Raw genomic sequence first — 18407 nt, forward strand, 5'->3', positions numbered from 1 at the left:
AGATAAATTAAAAAACTGATGGCCGGGCATGGTGGCTCGTGCCTGTAATCCCAGCACTTTGGGAGGCCGAGGTGGGCGGATCACGAGGTCAGGAGATCGAGACCATCCTGGCTAACATGGTGAAACCGGTCTCTACTAAAAAATACAAAAAATTAGCTGGTCGTGGTGGTGGGCGCCTATAGTCCCAGCTACTCGGGAGGCTTGAGGCGGAGCTTGCAGTGAGGGGAGATTGAGCCACCGCACTCCAGCCTGGGTGACAAAGCAAGACTCCTTCTCAAAAACAAACAAACAAACAAACAAAACTGATAACACTAGTTGACTCCAGGTGGGGAACTACAAGACTATGTAACAGGGCTGGGAAGGAAACTTTTCATTGTATAACCTCACACACTTTGGCCCGTCTAAGGTTTCACGGTGATCCATCCTAAGTAAATGATCAGAGATATAAACATTCACATATAAAGATATTTACCCTAAATTTACTAATTGTAAAAACTTGAAAATAGCCTAAATGTTAGAAATTACATATATATTAGGTATATCCATGGAACTGATATCTTGTAGCCATTAAAAATATTGTTTATAAACAATGGCATAAGAACACGCTTATGATATAATATTAACTTAAAAGGCCAGATATCTCTATTGGTTTTCAATTTTTACAGTTAATTTCTAGTCAGTCAATGTAGAGTAGTAACAACAATGTATATGTTAATAACCCTGACAGCATAAACAAAAAAATATGGTTCACAGAAGGTTACAAAAGGGAATGTACCCCTCCCCTACAAATGTACCTTTTACTTAATCCACACTCAACTCCAAGAGTCTCTGAATGTACCACATACATTTCATGCCCTTCTACTTTGCATACTTGCGGCAAATGTCCTTCTCCTAGACTCACCTAATTCTGATTCATTCACCCAACATCCATTTAGGGAATAACTTCATGAGTTACTGTACTAACTCACCCTTCAAAATTCAGCTTTAGATTTACTTCCCACAAGGGAAAAAATGGTTCACAGAAGGTTACAAAAGGACCCTAGGGTTACCAACAACTATATCTTACAAAGTAGTTAATCAAGAGAGATTGACAGCCTGTAATCACAGCACTTTGGGAGGCCGAGGCAGGTGGATCACTTGAGGTGAGGAGTTCGAGACCAGCCTAGCCAACATGGCAAAACCCCATCTCTACTAAAAATACAAAAAAATTAGCCGGGTGCCGTGATGCGCGCCTATAGTCCCAGCTACTTTGGAGGCTGAGGTATGAGAATCGCTTGAACCCAGGAGACAGAGGCTGCAGTGAGCCAAGATCGCACCACTGCACTCCAGCCTGGGCCACAGAGTGAGATTTTTGTCTCAAAAAAAAAAAAAAAAAAAAAAAAAAAAAGAATGACAGAAGTTGATCACGAGGTCAGGAGTTCAAGATCAGCCTGGCCAACATGGTGAAACTCCGTCTCTACTAAAAATACAAAAATTAGCCAGGCATGGTGACACGTGCCTGTAATCCAGCTACTTGGGAGGCTGAGACAGGAGAATAGCTTGAACCCAGGAGGTGGAGATTGCAGTAAGCCAAGATCCCACCACTGCACTCCAGCCTGGGACAGAGATAGACTCCGTTTCAAAAAAAATAAAATAAAATAAAATAAAAAATTTAAAAGATTGTATACATGTGTGATTTAAACCATAAAAATTAAAAAATGTATAGAGAAAAGACTATAAGGAAACATGTCAAAATGTTAACATTGGTTGCTTCTGGGTGGCAGATTCATAGGTTTATGAATCCTTCTTTATAATTCCCTTTATTTTCAATATTTTCTAAATTTTCTACTGTGCTAACCAGAAAAATTTGACAGGAAAAATAAACTTGGAAAGGATAGGAGAAAATAAAATTTAAAAATAGGCCTAAGTTTTCTTTTCTTTCTTTTTGAGATGGAGTTTTGCTCTGTTGCCCAGGCTAGAGTGCAGTGGCACGGTCTCAGCTCACTGCAACCTCCACTTCTTGAGGTTCAAGCAATTCTCGTGTCTCAGCCTCTCAAGTAGCTGGGACTAAATGTGCATGCCATCACATGCAGCTAATTTTTGTATTTTTAGTAGAGATGGGGTTTTACCATGTTGGCCAGGCTGGTCTCAAACTCCTAACCTCAAGTGATCCACCCGCCTCAGCCTCCCAAAATGTTGGGATTAAAGGCATGAGCCACACTGCGCCTAGCCAAATTTTTTTTTTTTTTTCCTGAGACGGAGTTTCGCACTTGTTGCCCAGGCTGGAGTGCAATGGCGCAATCTCAGCTCACTGCAACCTTGGCCTCCTGGGTTCAAGCAATTTTTCTGCCTCAGCCTCCCAAGTAGCTGAGATGATAGGCGCCCGCCACCATTCCTGGCTGATTTTGTATTTTTAGTAGAGATGATGTTTCACCATGTTGGTCAGGCTGGTCTTGAACTCCTGACCTCAGGGGATCTGCTCACCTTGGTCTCCCAAAGTGCTGGGATTACAGGTGTGAGCCACCACTTCCGGCCCCAAATTTTTTTTAAAAAGACACATTTACTGATTAACTCACTAACATAACACTTCTGATGAATGCCCTGCTACCCCTACCTCACCCCCCACCGACCTCAGGGAAACACCAAAAAGTCTAAATAAGGCAGGGTGAGAAGAGCAAGCCCTTTATCTGCTGGGGAACCACAGGTACTGAAATCCCAATGACCTCTATGGCAGACTGTTGCAGTAATGGCCCTCGGTGTGCTCATGTATCCTTGTATGCATGATCCTTTGCGATGTGACTTTGTGGTTCTCCTCTCAAAAGGTGCAATCTATTTCCCAACCATGGGATCAAGGCTTGGCCATGTAACTTGTTTTAGCCAATGGGACAACATTAAACATGACATAAGCAAAGGCTTGAAAAGTGCTTGCACAATGGGGCTTGTCCTCTCTTGCTGCTAGAAACCTTTTTGCCACCTTGTGGAAGAGCTTGGTAGACTAAAGACCATGTAGAGAGAAGCCTTAGCCATCTAAATAGGTCTGAGACACCTGAAGGAGAACTTTTGAGACCATGCAGCCCCAGGCAAGCTGGCCTGGACTAGAAGAACAGCTCAGCCAACCCACAGAATCATGAGAAATTATTAACTGTTATTTTAAGTCACTATGTTTTGGATAGACTGTTAAGCAGCAAAAACTAACTGAAGGATGCATCCTCAGTGTGAATACTATCCAGCCAAGGAGATGAAGAAAATTCTTCCATTATCCTCTAAACTCCATGTTCAACTCAATGGTCATTCTTCCCTCCTCAGAGATGGCCTCTCAGTATAGGTGATAATCTTGGACCTTATAGAGCTCAACACTCAGCAGAATTTCCCTCCTTGACAACAAAACTACCAGAGCACTGGGATGATGGTATCAGAACGTTCTCAGAAGCCTCAAACTGCTTGCTAAAATCCGTTCAAGGTCTTCCTTTTATCTCAAACCATATAGTATCAAATGTAACATGCTCCATTACCTCTGATTTTATTGGACTAATTACATAAACTCTGTGTCTTATTAGTCATTTTAGCTCCAGAACCTAACACAGTGCCTGACACACAGCAGACACTCAAATGTTTGCTGAATAAACAAATGAGTGACTGATTCAGGTCTTCTGATATTAAATATCCCTCCTACCTCAAGTCTATTTTCCCCTGACCACCCCTACAGAGTTTAAGAGACAGAATACTAGATTACCTTTAGGACTCCATGGAGCATCATCTGAATTCTTCTTTTTCTTGGGTCGAGATTTCAAAGCAGGGTCATCATCGTCAGACTCCAGCGAAGGATAGACTGCAGGGAGAGGGGAAAACAGGGTAAAATGAGATTTCATCCAAAGGGTGAAGACAGAATGACACCTACTCCAGCTCCTACCCTTCCCCTAAAAATGTACCTTTTACTTAATCCATACTCAACTCCAAGATTCTCTGAATGTACCACATACATTTCATGCCCTTCTACTTTGCATCCTTGCGGCAAATGTCCTTCTCCTAGATTCACCTAATTCTGATTCATTCACCCAACACCCATTTAGTGAATAACTTCATGAGTTACTTTATTTACTCACCCTTCAAAATTCAGCTTCAGATTTACCTTTCACAAGAACTCTTCCCTCCCTCTCCTAATCTGATTGAGATGCCTCCTACTTGGCTCTCCATAGCATCCTGTGCCATCCCCCTACTGAAGCTCTTACATAGTATTTAAGAGCTGATTAGTAAATCTGTTGCCTCCAATTTACCATGAGGGCAGGAACATGTATTATTTATTTCAAATTAAGGGAGCCTACTAACACAATGAAGCATAAATTCTCAGTGACTGTTTACTACGTGAATGAAGAAATAAACGGTATATGCTTAACGCACACAAAGGGAACAAAAAGATCACCTGGGCTGAAAAAAAACAAACAATTCCAACAAAAAGTGGGTGAAGGATATGAACAGACACTTCTCAAGAGAAGACATTAATCCAGCCAACAAACATATGAAAAAATACTCAACATCACTGGTCATTAGAGAAATGCAAATCAAAACCACAATGAGATACCATCTCACGTCAGTTAGACTGGTGATCATTAAAAAGTCAGGAAACAACAGATGCTGGAGAGGATGTGGAGAAATAGGAATGCTTTTACACTGTTGGTGGGTGTGTAAATTAGTTCAACCATTGTGGAAGACAGTGTGGCGATTCCTCAGGGATCTAGAACCAGAAATACCATTTGACCCTGCAATCCCATTACTGGGTATATACCCAGAGGATTATAAATCATTCTACTATAAAGACATATGCACACGTATGTTTATTGCGGCACTGTTCACAATAGCAAAGACTTGGAACCAACCCAAATGCCCATCACTGACAGACTGGATAAAGAAAATGTGGCACACATATACCATGGAATACTATGCAGCCATAAAAAGGATGAGTTCGTATCCTTTGCAGGGACATGGATGAAGTTGGAAACCATCATTCTCAGCAAACTAACACAGGAACAGAAAACCAAACACCACATGTTCTCATTCATAAGTGAGAGTTGAACAATGAGAACACATGAACACAGGGAAGAAAACATCACACACTGGGGCCTGTCAGGGGGAGAGGGGCTAGGGGAGGGATAGCATTAGGAGAAATATCTAATGCAGATTGCAGGTTGATGGGTGCAGCAAACCACCATGGCACATGTATACCTATGTAACAAGCCTGCACGTTCTGCACATGTATCCCAGAAAAGTAAAATTTAAAAAAAGGAAAAAAGAAAGAAAATATGGTGTGTACACACAGCAGAGTTATTATGCAGCCTTAAAAAAGGAAATCTATCACATACTACAACATGGATAAACACGGAAGATATTAGGCTAAGAAAAAAAGGCCAGAACAAATACTATACAATTCCACTCTTACAAAGTATCTAAAGGTGTCAAAATCATAGAAATAGGAAGTAGAGGCCGGGCGCAGTGGCTCATGCCTGTAATCCCTGCACTCTGGGAGGCTGAGGCAGGTGGATCACCTGAGGTCATAAGTTCGAGACCAGCCTGGCCAACATGATGAAACTCTGTCTCTATTAAAAATACAAAAAAGTAGCTGGGTGTGGTGGCACGCACCTGTAATCCCAGCTACTCAGGAGGCTGACGCAGGAGAATCACTTGAACCTGGGAGGCGGAGGTTGCAGTGAGCCAAGATCACGCTACTGCACTCCAGCCTGGGCAACGAGAGCAAAAACTCCGTCTCAAAAAAAAAAAAAAAAAAGGTGATGACCAATGGCTAGGGGGAGGAATTAGTGTTTAGGGTTAAACAGTTTAAGTGTTGCAAGATGAAAAAGTTATAGAGATCTGTTGCACAACAATGTGAATATACTTAACAGTACTGAACTGTACACTTTAAAATGATTAAGACGGTAAATTTGTCAAGTCTAACAGAGCTTAAAGGTAAATAACGGAAAAAGATGGTAAATTTAATGGTGTGGTTTTTTTACAAAAAAAATATGTGCATGCACACACACATGAAGAGGGTGCAGGGAGGGAGGAGTGACACCACTGATAATGGAGTAATAGGGAGCTCCAAGGATCTATCTTTCCACTGAAACAACCATCAACCTGGCAAAAACTGTCAGAACAACTTTTATGGAACTCTGGAGTTCAATAAAAATCTCACAACAAGAAAGGGGGTGATTAACAAAGAAAAAGGCTGCTAAAATCATGTCTTGGCCGGGCGCGGTGGCTCAAGCCTGTAATCCCAGCACTTTGGGAGGCCGAGGCGGGCGGATCACGAGGTCAGGAGATCGAGACTATCCTGGCTAACATGGTGAAACCCCGTCTCTACTAAAAATACAAAAAACTAGCTGGGCGTGGTGGCGGGCGCCTGTAGTCTCAGCTACTTGGGAGGCTGAGGCGGGAGAATGGCGTGAACCCGGGAGGCGGAGCTTGCAGTGAGCCGAGATCACGCCACTGCACTCCAGCCTGGGAGACACAGCGAGACTCCGTCTCAAAAAAAAAAAAGAAAAAAAAAAAAAAAAGAAAAAGGCTGCTAAAATCATGTCTTTAAGAAACTCCAGATGCAGGTGGATCATTTGAGGTCAGAAGTTCGAGACCAGCCTTGCCAACATGGCGAAACCCTGTCTCTACTAAAAATACAAAAATCAGCCAGACATGGTAGCACATGCCTGTAATCCTAGCTACTCAGGAGGCTGAGGCACGAAGCTTGCTTGAACCCAGGATATGGAGGTTGCAGTGAGCCAAGATTGTACCACTGTACTCCTGTCTGCCAAACAAAGAAAGTTGTCAGGAAATCTCGATCAGAAAATCTCAGCTTACTAATGAGGCTAAGGAATGGAGACTCTAACTGCACAATAAGGAATACAATCTTTGTAAAAAGTAGCTGGGAAAAGTCACTAAACAACAGATGACTGTAGTTCATAATAAGCAACAAAAGCAAACTGAGGAAGGAAAATTTGACTTCCAGAGTAAACCACATTATAATATTCAAAATGTCCAGTTTCCAACAAAAAAAAAATCATGAGGCATGCAACGAAAAGGGAAGTATGGCCCATTTGCAGGAAAAAAAAAGAGAAACTGACAAAAACTGTCCCTAAGGAAGCTTTGACATTATATTTACCATACAAAGACTTTAAATCAACTATGCTGAAAGAGCAAAAGGAAACCACTGACAAAGAACAAAAGGAAACCAGAAGAATGATGTCTCCACAAACAGAACAAAAAGCAGCAAAAGAAAGATAACTGGAATACCTCTAACACATAAAAATTAAACATACTTTTAAATAAACATGGGTCAAAGAGAAGATCCCACAGGAAAACAGAAAATGTTTCCATTAATAAAAATGAAATTGCAACATAAAACTTGGGGGATGCAACTAAAGTTCTGCTTAGAGGGAAATTTAAAGTGCTAAATGTTTACATTAGAAATTAAAAATATCTCATGAGAAAGGAATCATTACAACTGATATCACAGAAATACAAAGGTAGAGACTACTATGAACAACTATACACCAACAAATTGGAAACTGGGAAGAAATGGATAAATTCCTGGACACATATAACCTACCATGCTTGAACCATGAAGAAACAGAAAACCTGAACAAATAAGAAGTAATGAGACTGAAGCAGTAATAAGTCTGCCATCAAAGAAATGCCCAGAATCTGATGGATTCACTGCTGAATTCTACCAGACATTAAAACAACAATTCTGCCTTAACTCAAAAAACTGAAGAGGAGGGAATACTTCCACAAAACTCATTCTATGAGGCCAGCTTTACCCTGATACCAATACAACAATTAAAACTACAGGCCTGGCTGGGCACGGTAGCTCACGCCTGTAATCCCAGCACTTTGGAAGGCCAAGGCAGGCAGATCACCTGAAGTCAGGAGTTAGAGATCGGTCTGGCCAATATGGCGAAACCCCATCTCTACTAAAAATACAAAAAATTAGCTGGGCGTGATGGCCGGCACCTGTAATCCCAGTTACTTGGAGGCTGAGGCAGGAGAATCGCTTGAACCCAGGAGGCAGAGGTTGCAGTGAGCCGAGACTGTGCCACCGTACTCCAGCCTAGGTGACAGAGCAAGAATCCATCTCAAGAAATAAAAATAAAATAAATGATAAACAAATTTAGTAAAGATGGCTGGGTGCAGTGGCTCAAGCCTGTAATCCCAGCACTTTGCGAGGCTGAGACGGGCAGACAGCTTGAGCTCAGGAGTTCGAGACCAACCTGGGCAACATGGTAAAACCTCGTCTCTACTAGAAATGCAAAAATTAGCTGGGTGTGGTGGCAGGCGCCCGTAGTCCCAGCTACTTGGGTGGCTGAGGTGAAAGGATCACTTGAGTCCGGGGGACAAAGGTTGCAGTGAGCTGAGATCATGCTACTGCACTCCAGCCTGGGTGACAGAACGACACTGTCTCAAAAACAAACAAACAAACAAACAAACAAACAAAACAAAACAAAACAGTAAAGTTGCAGGATACAAAATCAACATACAAAAATCAGTAGTATTTACATGTGCTAACAGCGAACGATCTAAAAAAAAAACTAAAAAAAAAAAAAGCAATCCTCTTTACAATAGCTACAAAAAACTTAATATACCTGGGAATAAATTTAACCAAATAATTGCAAGATCTCTACAAGGAAAACAAAACACTGATGAAAAAAATTGAAGGGGACACACAAAAAATGGAAAGATATCATATGCACATGGATTGGAAGAACTAATATTGCTAAAATATCTATACTACCCAAAAACGATCTATAGATTCTATGCAATCCCTAACAAAATACCAATGACATTCTTCACAGAAATAGAAAAAGCAATCCTAAAATTCATATAACATTGCAAAAGATGCCAAGTAACTAAAACAATCCTGAGCAGTAAGAACAAAGCTGGAGGCCTCATACTACCTGATTTCAAATTATATTACAAAGCTACAGTAAACAAAACAGCATGGTACTGGCACAAAAATAGATACATGGGCCAATGGAACAGCATAGAGAATCCAGAAATAAATCCACCCACTTATAGTCCACTCACTTTCCACAAAGGCACCAAGAACATTCACTGGGGAAAGAATAGTTTCTTTAATAAATGGTGTTGGGAAAACTGAATACCCATATGCAGAAGAATGAAACTAGACCTGTATCTCTCACCATATACAAAAAAATCATTTCAAAATGGATTAAAGACTTAAATGTAAGACCTGAAACTATGAAACTACTACAAGAAAATACTGGGGAAATGCTATAGGACATTGGTCTGGGCAAAGATTGTTTTGGAGTAAGAACTCAAAAGCACAGGCAACAAATGCAAAAATAGGCAAATATGATTACATTAAGCTAAAAAGCTTCTGTACAGCAAAGTAAACAATCAACAAAGTACAGAGACAACCCACAGAATGGGAGAAAATATCTGCAAACTATCCATCTGACAAGGGATTAATAACTAAAATATATAAGGAACTCAATAGCAAAAAACAAAACAAAACAAAACAAACAATCCCATTTAAAAATGGGCGAAATACCAGCACAGACATTTCTCAAAAAAAGACACAGAAATGGCTAACAGGAGCTCCTAAAGGAAATACTAAATATAGGAAAGAAAAACCGTGGCCAGCCACTATAAAAACACACTGAAGTACACAGACCAGTGACACTATGATGCAACCATATAAACAAGTCTACAAAATAACCAGCTACCATCATGATAGGATTAAATTCACACATAACAATATTAACCTTAAGTGTAAATGGGTTAAATGCCCCCAATTAAAAGACACAGAATGGCAAGCTGGATAGAGTCAAGACCCATCAGTATGCTGTCTGCAGGAGAGCCATCTTAAGTGCAGACACACATAAGCTCAAAACGAAGGGATGGAGGAAAATTTACCAAGCAAATGAACAACAGAAAACAGCAGGGGTCACAATCCTAGTTTCTGACAAAACAGACTTTAAACCAACAAAGATCAAAAATGACAAAGAAGAGCATTACATAATGGTAAAGGGTTCAATTCCACAAGAAGACCTAACTATCCTAAATATATATGTACCCAATATAGGAGCACCCAGAATCATAAAGCAAGTTCGTAGAGACCTACAAAGAGACTTAGACTCCCACACAATAATAGTGGGAGACTTTAATACCCCACTGACAATATTAGATCATCAAGACAGAAAATTAACAAAGATATTCAGAACCTGAACTCAGCTCTGGATCAAGCGGACCTGATAGATACCTACAGAACTCTCCACCCAAAACCAACAAAAATATACACTCTTCTCATCACCACATGGCACTTTAAAATTGATCACATAATCAGAGGTAAAACACTCCTCAGCAAATGCAAAAGAAGTGAAATTATAACAGTCTCTCAGACCGCAGCACAATAAAATTAGAACTCAAAACTAAGAAATTCACTCGAAATCACACAACTACATGGAGACTGAACAACCTGCTCCTGAATGACTCCTGAGTAAATAATGAAATTAAGGCAGAAATCAAGAAGTTCTTTGAAACTAATGAGAACAAAGAGAATGTATAAGAATCTCTGGGACACAACTAAACCAGTGTTAAGAAAGAAATCTGTAGCACTAAATGCCACATCAAGAAGCTAGAAAGATCTCAAAATTCATAACTAAAAGAACTAGAGAACCAAGAGCAAACAAATCCCAAAGCTAGCAGAAGACAAGAAATAACCAAGATCAGAGCCGAACTGAAGGAGACAAAGACACGAAAAACCCTTCAAAAAAATCAACAAATCCAGGAGCTTCTTTTTTGAAAAAATTAATAGATAGACCACTAGCTAGACTAATGAAGAACAAAAGAGAGAAAATCAAACAGACACAATCAGAAACGATAAGGGAGACATTACCACTGACCCCACAGAAATACAAACAACCATCAGAGAATACTATAAATACCTCTATGCACATAAACTAGAAAATCTAGAAGAAATGGATGAATTCTTGGACACATACACCCTCCCAAGAATTAACTAGGAAGGAACTGAATCCCTGAATAGACCAATAATGAGTTTGGAAATTGAGGCAGTAATAAATAGCTTACCAACCAAAAAAAGCCCAGGACCAGAGAGATTTATAGCTGAATTTCACCACAGGTACAAAGAAGAGCTGGTACCATTTCTACTGAAACTATTCCAAAAAACTGAAAAGAAGGGGCCCCTCCCTAACTCATTTTATGAGGCCAGCATCATCCCAACACCAAAACCTGGCAGAGATACAACAAAAAAAGAAAACTTCGGCCGGCTGCGGTGGCTCATGCCTGTAATCCCAGCACTTTGGGAGGTCGAGGCGGGCAGACCGCAGACCACGAGGTCAAAGATCGAGACCATCCTGGCCAACATGGTGAAACCCCGTCTCTACTAAAAATAAAAAAATTAGCTGGGTGTAGTGGTATGCGCTTGTAGTTCCAGCTACTCGAGAAGCTGAGGCAGGACAATCACTTGAACCCAGGAGGCAGAGGTTGCAGTGAGCAGAGATCACATCACTGCACTCCAGCCTGGTGACAGAGTGAGACGCCGTCTCAAAAAAAAAAAAAAAAAGAAAGAAAACTTCAAGCCAACATCCCTGATGAACAATGATGCAAAACTCCTCAATAAAACACAAGCAAACTGAATCCAGCAGCACATCTAAAAGCTTATCCACCACAATCAGGTTGGCTTCATCCCTGGGATGCAAAGTTGGTTCAACATATGCAAATTAATAAATATAATTCATCACACAAACAGAACTAAAGTAAAAAACATGATTATCTCAATAGACGCAGAAGAGATCTTTGATAAAATTCAACATCCCTTCATGTTAAAAACTCTCAATTATCTAGGTATTGAAGGAACATACCTCAAAATAATAAGAGCCATACATGAAAAACCCACAACCAATATCATACTGAATGGGAAAAAGATGGAAGCATTCCCCTTGAAAACTGGCACAAGACAAGAATGCCCTTTCTCGCCACTCCTATTCAACATAGCATTGGAAGTTCTGGCCGGGGCAACCAGGCAAGAAAAAGAAATAAAGCGTATTCCAATAGGGAGAGAGGAAGTAACATTATCTTTGTTTTCACATGACATGATCCTATCTCTAAGAAAACCCCATCGTCTTAGCCCAAGTTTCTTCAGCTGATAAGCAACTTCAGCAAAGTATCAGGATACAAAATCAATGTGCAAAAATCACAAGCATTTCTTTACACCAACAACAGACAAGCAGAGAGCCATATCATGAATGAACTCCCATTCACAACTGCTACAAAAAGAATATAATTCCTATGAATACAGATAACAAGAGAAATGAAGGACCTCTGCAAGGAGAACTACAAACCACTGATCAAGGAAATGAGAGAGGACACAAACAAATGGAAAAATATTCCATGCTCATGGACAGAAAGAATCAATATCGTGAAAATGGCCATGCTGCCCAAAGTAATTTACAGATTCAATGCTATTCCCATTAAACCACTACTGACATTCTTCACTGAATTAAAGAAACTACTTGAAAATTCGTATTGAATGAAAAAAGAGCCCAAATAGCCGAGACAACCCGAAGCAAAAAGAACAAAGCTAGAGGCATCATGCTACCCAACTTCATACTACAAGGCTACAGTAACCAAAACAGCATGGAACTGGTACAAAGACAGACACATAGACCAATGAACAGAATAGAGAATCCAGAAATTAGACCACACACCTACAAACATCTCATCTTCGACAAACCTGACAAAAACAAGCAACAGAGAAAGGATTCTCTATTTAATAAGTGGTGCTGGGGAGAACCAGGTAGCCATATGCAGAAAATTGAAACTGGATCCCTTCCTTATACCATATACAAAAATTAACGCAAGATGAATGAAGGACCTAAATGTAAAACCCAAAACTATAAAAACCCTAGAAGAAAATCTAGGGGGCCGGGCGCGGTGGCTCAAGCCTGTAATCCCAGCACTTTGGGAGGCCGAGACGGGTGGATCACAAGGTCAGGAGATCGAGACCATCCTGGCTAACCCGGTGAAACCCCGTCTCTACTAAAAAATACAAAAAACTAGCCGGGCGAGGTGGCGGGCGCCTGTAGTCCCAGCTACTCGGGAGGCTGAGGCAGGAGAATGGCGTGAACCCGGGAGGCGGAGCTTGCAGTGAGCTGAGATCCGGCCACTGCACTCCAGCCTGGGTGACAGAGCGAGACCCCGTCTCAAAAAAAAAAAAAAAAAAAAAGAAAATCTAGGCAATACCCTTCAGGACACAGGCACGGGCAAAGATTTTATGACAAAAATGCCAAATGCAATTGCAACAAAAGTAAAAATTGACAAATGGGATCTAATTAAATTAAAGAACTTCTGTACAACAAAAGAAACTATCATCAGAGTGAACAGACAACCTACAGAATGGGAGAAAATTTTTGCAATATAAGCATCTGGAAAAGGTATGACATCCAGAGTCTATGAGGAACTTAAATTTATAAGAAAACAACCCCATTAAAAAGTGGCCTAGGACAAGAACAGACACTACTCAAAAGAAGACATTCGGCTGGGTGCGGTGGCTCACGCCTGTAATCCCAGCACTTTGGGAGGCCGAGGCAGGTGGATCATGAGGTCAGGAGATCGAGACCATCCTGGCTAACATGGTGAAACCCCATCTCTACTAAAAATACAAAAAAATTAGCCGGGTGTGGTGGCGGGCGCCTGTAGTCCCAGCTACTCGGGAGGCTGAGGCAGGAGAATGGCGTGAATCTGGGAGGCAGAGCTTGCAGGGAGATGAGATCTCGCCACTGCACTCCAGCCTGGCTAACAGAGCGAGACTCCGTCTCAAAAAAAAAAAAAGAAGACATTCATGGGGCCATCATATGAAAAAAAACTCAACATCACTGATCATTAGAGAAATGCAAATCAAAACCACAGTGAGACACTATCTCACACCAGCAGAATGGCAATGTAAAAACAACAGATGCTGGTGAGGTTGCAGAGAAAAAGGAACGCTTTTACACTGTTGGGGAGAGTGTAAATTAGTTCAAGCATTGTGGAAGACAGCATGGTGATTCCTCAAAGATCTAGAGGCAGAACTACCATTTGACCCAGTAATCCTATCACTGGGTATATACCCAAAGGAATACAAATCAGTCTATTATAAAGACGTGCACACGTATGTTCACTGCAGCAGTATTCACAATAGCAAGGACATGGAATCAACCAAAATGCCCATCAATGACAGACTGGATAAAGAAAAGCTGGTACATATACAGCATGGAATACTATGCAGTCATAAAAAGGAATAAGAGCACGTCCATTGCAGGGACATGGATGGAGCTGGAAACTTATTCTTAGCAAACTAGCACAGGAACAGAAAACTAAATACCACATGTTTTCATTTATAAGTGGGAGGTGAACGACGAGAACACATGGACACACAGGAGTGGGGGAACAACATACACTAGGGCCTGTCGGTGGCAAGGAGGGAGAGTATAAGGAAAAATAGCTAATGGATGCTGGGCTTAATACCTAGGTAATAGGTTGGTCTGTGCAGTAAACCACCATGGCACATGTTTACCTATGTAACAAACCTGCACATCCTGTACATGTACCCCAGAATATAAAAGTTGAAAAAAAAAAAAAAAAAAGGCTCGACAGGTATATGGGGAAAAATGTCCAATATCACTCATCATCAGGGAAACAGAAATCAAAACCACAATGAGAAATCATCTCACCTCAGTTAGAATGGCTATTATCCAAAAGACAAGAAGTAACAAATGCTGGAGAGGATTTGTTACTCTTCAGCATTTGGAGAAAGAGGAACATTCATACACTGTTGGTGGGAATATAAGGTAGTACAACTATCATGGAAAACAGTACCATATGATCCAGCAATTCCACTGCTGGGCATATCCAAAAGGAAATAAATCAGTATATCAAAGAGATATCTGCATTCCCATGTTCACTGCAATATTATTCACAATAGCCAAGATACGGAATCAACCTAAGTATCCATCAATGGACAAATGAGTGAAATTAAGAAATGTGGTATATATAAACAATGGAATATTATTCAGCCATTAAAACAAATGAAATCCTGTCACTTGCAGTAAAATGAATGAAAATGGAGATCATTGTATTAAGTGAAATAAGCCAGGAATAGGCAGACAAATATTGCATGTTCTCACTCATATGTGAGACCTAAAAAAGTGGATCTCACAGAGGTGGAGAGTAGAATGGTGGTTACCAGAGGCCGGGAAAGGAAGCAGGGGATGAAAAATAGTTGGTTAATGGGTACAAAAATACAGTTAGACAGAAGGAATAAATTCTAGCATTCACTAGTACAGTCAGGAAATTACAGTTAATAATTTATTGTGTATTTCAAGACAGCTAGAAGAGAATTATGTTTCTGACACAAAAATAAAGGTTTGATGATAGATATATCACTAAGCTTAACTTCATCATTACACATTGTATATGTGTATCAAAATATCACATATGTATCCCCAAAATATATACGATATGCTGTTAATATATCAACTTTATAAAATACTAAAACAAAACAAAAAAAAGGCTGGGCATGGTGGCTCATGCCTGTAATCCCAGTACTTTGGGAGGCCAAGGTGGGCGGATCACTTGAGGTCAGGAGTTCGAGACCAGCCTGGTGAAATCCCATCTCTACTAAAAATGCAAAAATTAGCTGGGCGTGGTGGCACGTGACTGTAATCCCAGCTACTTGGGAGGCTGAGGCAGGAGAACCACTTGAACCTGGGAGGCGGAGGTTGGAGCGAGCCGAGACTGTGCCACTGCACTCCAGCCTGGGTGACAGAGCAAGACTCTGTCTCAAAAAAAAAAACAAAAAACAAAAATAGAATAAAAGTAAAAATAGCAAAACAAGATATGAAAAAGGTCTCAAATAAATAATCTAAATAATCATCTCTGAAATCAGAAAAAGAATAAAACTACAGCAATCTTAACTACATTAAGAGTGGAATGTAATTGACAAAGATAAAACATAGAAAATGAAACAAAAAATGTTGAAAAGATCAATTAAATTGACACAATAAGGCCTGGCTCACACTTGTAATCCCAGTACTTTGGGAGGTCCAGAAGAGATGATCACTTAAGGTCAGGAGTTTGACACAAGGCTATGCAACATAGTGAGACCCCCATCTCCATAAAAATAAAAAATCAGCCAGTGGCATGCACCTGTAGTCCTAAAAACACTTTTTAAGTTAAAAAAAAAAAAAAAAAGACAAAGTGCCAGCAATTGCAAAGAAAAAAAAAAAAAAAAAGAGAGAGAGAGAGAGAAGAAACAATTTACCAATATCAAGAATGAGAAGGGGCCAGGCACGGTGGCTCAAGCCTGTAATCCCAGCACTTTGGGAGGCCGAGATGGGCGGATCACGAGGTCAGGAGATCGAGACCATGCTGGCTAACACAGTGAAACCCCGTCTCTACTAAAAAAAATACAAAAAATTAGCCGGGCGAGGTGGCGGGCGCCTGTGGTCCCAGCTACTCGGGAGGCTGAGGCGGGAGAATGGCATGAACCCAGGAGGCGGAGCTTGCAGTGAGCTGAGATCCGGCCACTGCACTCCAGCCTGGGCGACAGAGCGAGACTCCGTCTCAAAAAAAAAAAAAAAAAAAAAAGAATGAGAAGGGAAGAGGGGGATATCACTAAAGACCCCATAGACATTTAAAGAATAATAGGGGAATTCTACAAACAACTCTATGCCCAAAAATTCTGTAAGTTATATGAAACAGACCAATTCCTTGAAAGATACAAACTATAAAAACTCACCCAAACTCTTTCCCCTCTTTTCACTACTGCACTTGGCTAGTCTTAATTTAAATAAATAACTCACCTAAAAATCAAACAGATAACCTGAAAATTCTATATCTACTAAAAAATAAATCCAGACTGGGTGTGGTGGCTCATGCCTAAAATCCCAGTACTTTGGGAGGCCAAGGTGGGTGGATTACTTAAGGTCAGGAGTTCAAGACCAGCCTGGCCAACATGGTGAAACCTCATCTCTACTAGGGAAAAAAAAAAAAAAAAAATTGGCCGGGCATGGTGGTACACACCTTCAGTCTCAGCTACTCAGGAGGCCGAGGCATGAGAATCACCTGAATGCAGGAGGCAGCAGTTGCAGTGAGCCGAGATCGTGGCACTGCACTCCAGCCTGGGTGATAGAGCAAGACTGGCTCAAAAAACAAAGAAAAGAAAACAAAAAGAAAAATTCATAGTTAAATCCTGAACAAGAAATCTTAACAATGCATTCAAAATGTCTGTTTGACACTTCAAAAAAGAGGATCTATGAATGGTGAACAATAATATTCCATTGTTTATATATACCACATTTCTTAATTTCACTATTATCATTAGCCATTAGATGAACCATTAAATGAGATATCACTATACATTCATTAGGATGATTAAAATAACTATATTGACAAAACCAAGTGCTGATGAGTATGTAGAGCAACTGGAATTCCACATATTGCTAGTGGGAACGTAAAATAACCATTCTGGGAAACAGTTGAGTAGTTTTTTGTTTTTGTGTTTTTTTTTGAGACGGAGTCTCGCTCTGTCGCCCGGGCTGGAGTGCAGTGGCGCCATCTCAGCTCACTGCAAGCTCCGCCTCCCGGGTTCACACCATTCTCCTGCCTCAGCCTCCCGAGTAGCTGGGACTACAGGCACCTGCCACCACACCTGGCTAATTTTTTGTATTTTTAGTAGAGACAGGGTTTCATCATGCTAGCCAGGATGGTCTCGATCTCCTGACCTCGTGATCCACCTACCTCGGCCTCCCAAAGTGCTAGGATTACAGGTGTGAGCCACTGCACCCAGCCTCTTTTCTTTTTTTTTTGAGATGGAGTCTCACTCTGTCCCCCAGGCTGGAGTGCAGTGGCGCAATCTCCGTTCACTGCAACCTCCACCTCCCAGGTTCAAGCGACTCTTCTGCCTCAGCCTCCTGAGTAGCTGGGACTACAGGTACGTGCCACTGCGCCTAGCTAATTTTTTTGTATTTTTAGTAGAGGTGGGGTTTCACCATATTGGCCAGGCTGGTCTCAAGCTCCTGACCTCGTGATCCACCCGCCTTGGCCTCCCAAAGTGCTGGGATTACAGGCGCAAGCCACCACGCCCAGCCAGTATTTTCTTGTAAAGTTAAAACATCCACTGCCCGTACTGCCCAGGAATCTCATTCCTGGGTATTTATCCTAGAAAAATGAAAACTCATATTCACACAAGAACCTATACCTGAATGTTCACAGCAGCTCTATTTGTAATCACCCCAAAGTGGAAACAACCAAAATGACCTTCAATGGGTATATCCATACAATGGAATATTACTCAGCAATAAAAAAGAACAAGCTTTTGATACGCAACAACATGAATGAATATTAAAGGCATTATGGTGGGC

At 40.9% G+C, this 18407-nt stretch overlaps 1 protein-coding gene across 18 annotated transcripts in view; it reads right to left on the reverse strand.

Moving 5' to 3' along the window:
- PHF8 (PHD finger protein 8) overlaps positions 1-18407 on the reverse strand; it is a 109906-nt gene that overhangs the window by 20336 nt on the left and 71163 nt on the right. For all 18 annotated transcript variants that reach the window (XM_077989073.1, XM_015127505.3, XM_077989074.1 and 15 more), the window contains one exon: positions 3713-3808. In XM_077989073.1, the coding sequence (XP_077845199.1) occupies positions 3713-3808 (96 nt within the window). The remainder of the gene's footprint in view (positions 1-3712; positions 3809-18407) is intronic.

The sequence above is a fragment of the Macaca mulatta genome, chromosome X, assembly GCF_049350105.2.
Source record: "Macaca mulatta isolate MMU2019108-1 chromosome X, T2T-MMU8v2.0, whole genome shotgun sequence".
Lineage (NCBI taxonomy): Eukaryota > Metazoa > Chordata > Mammalia > Primates > Cercopithecidae > Macaca > Macaca mulatta.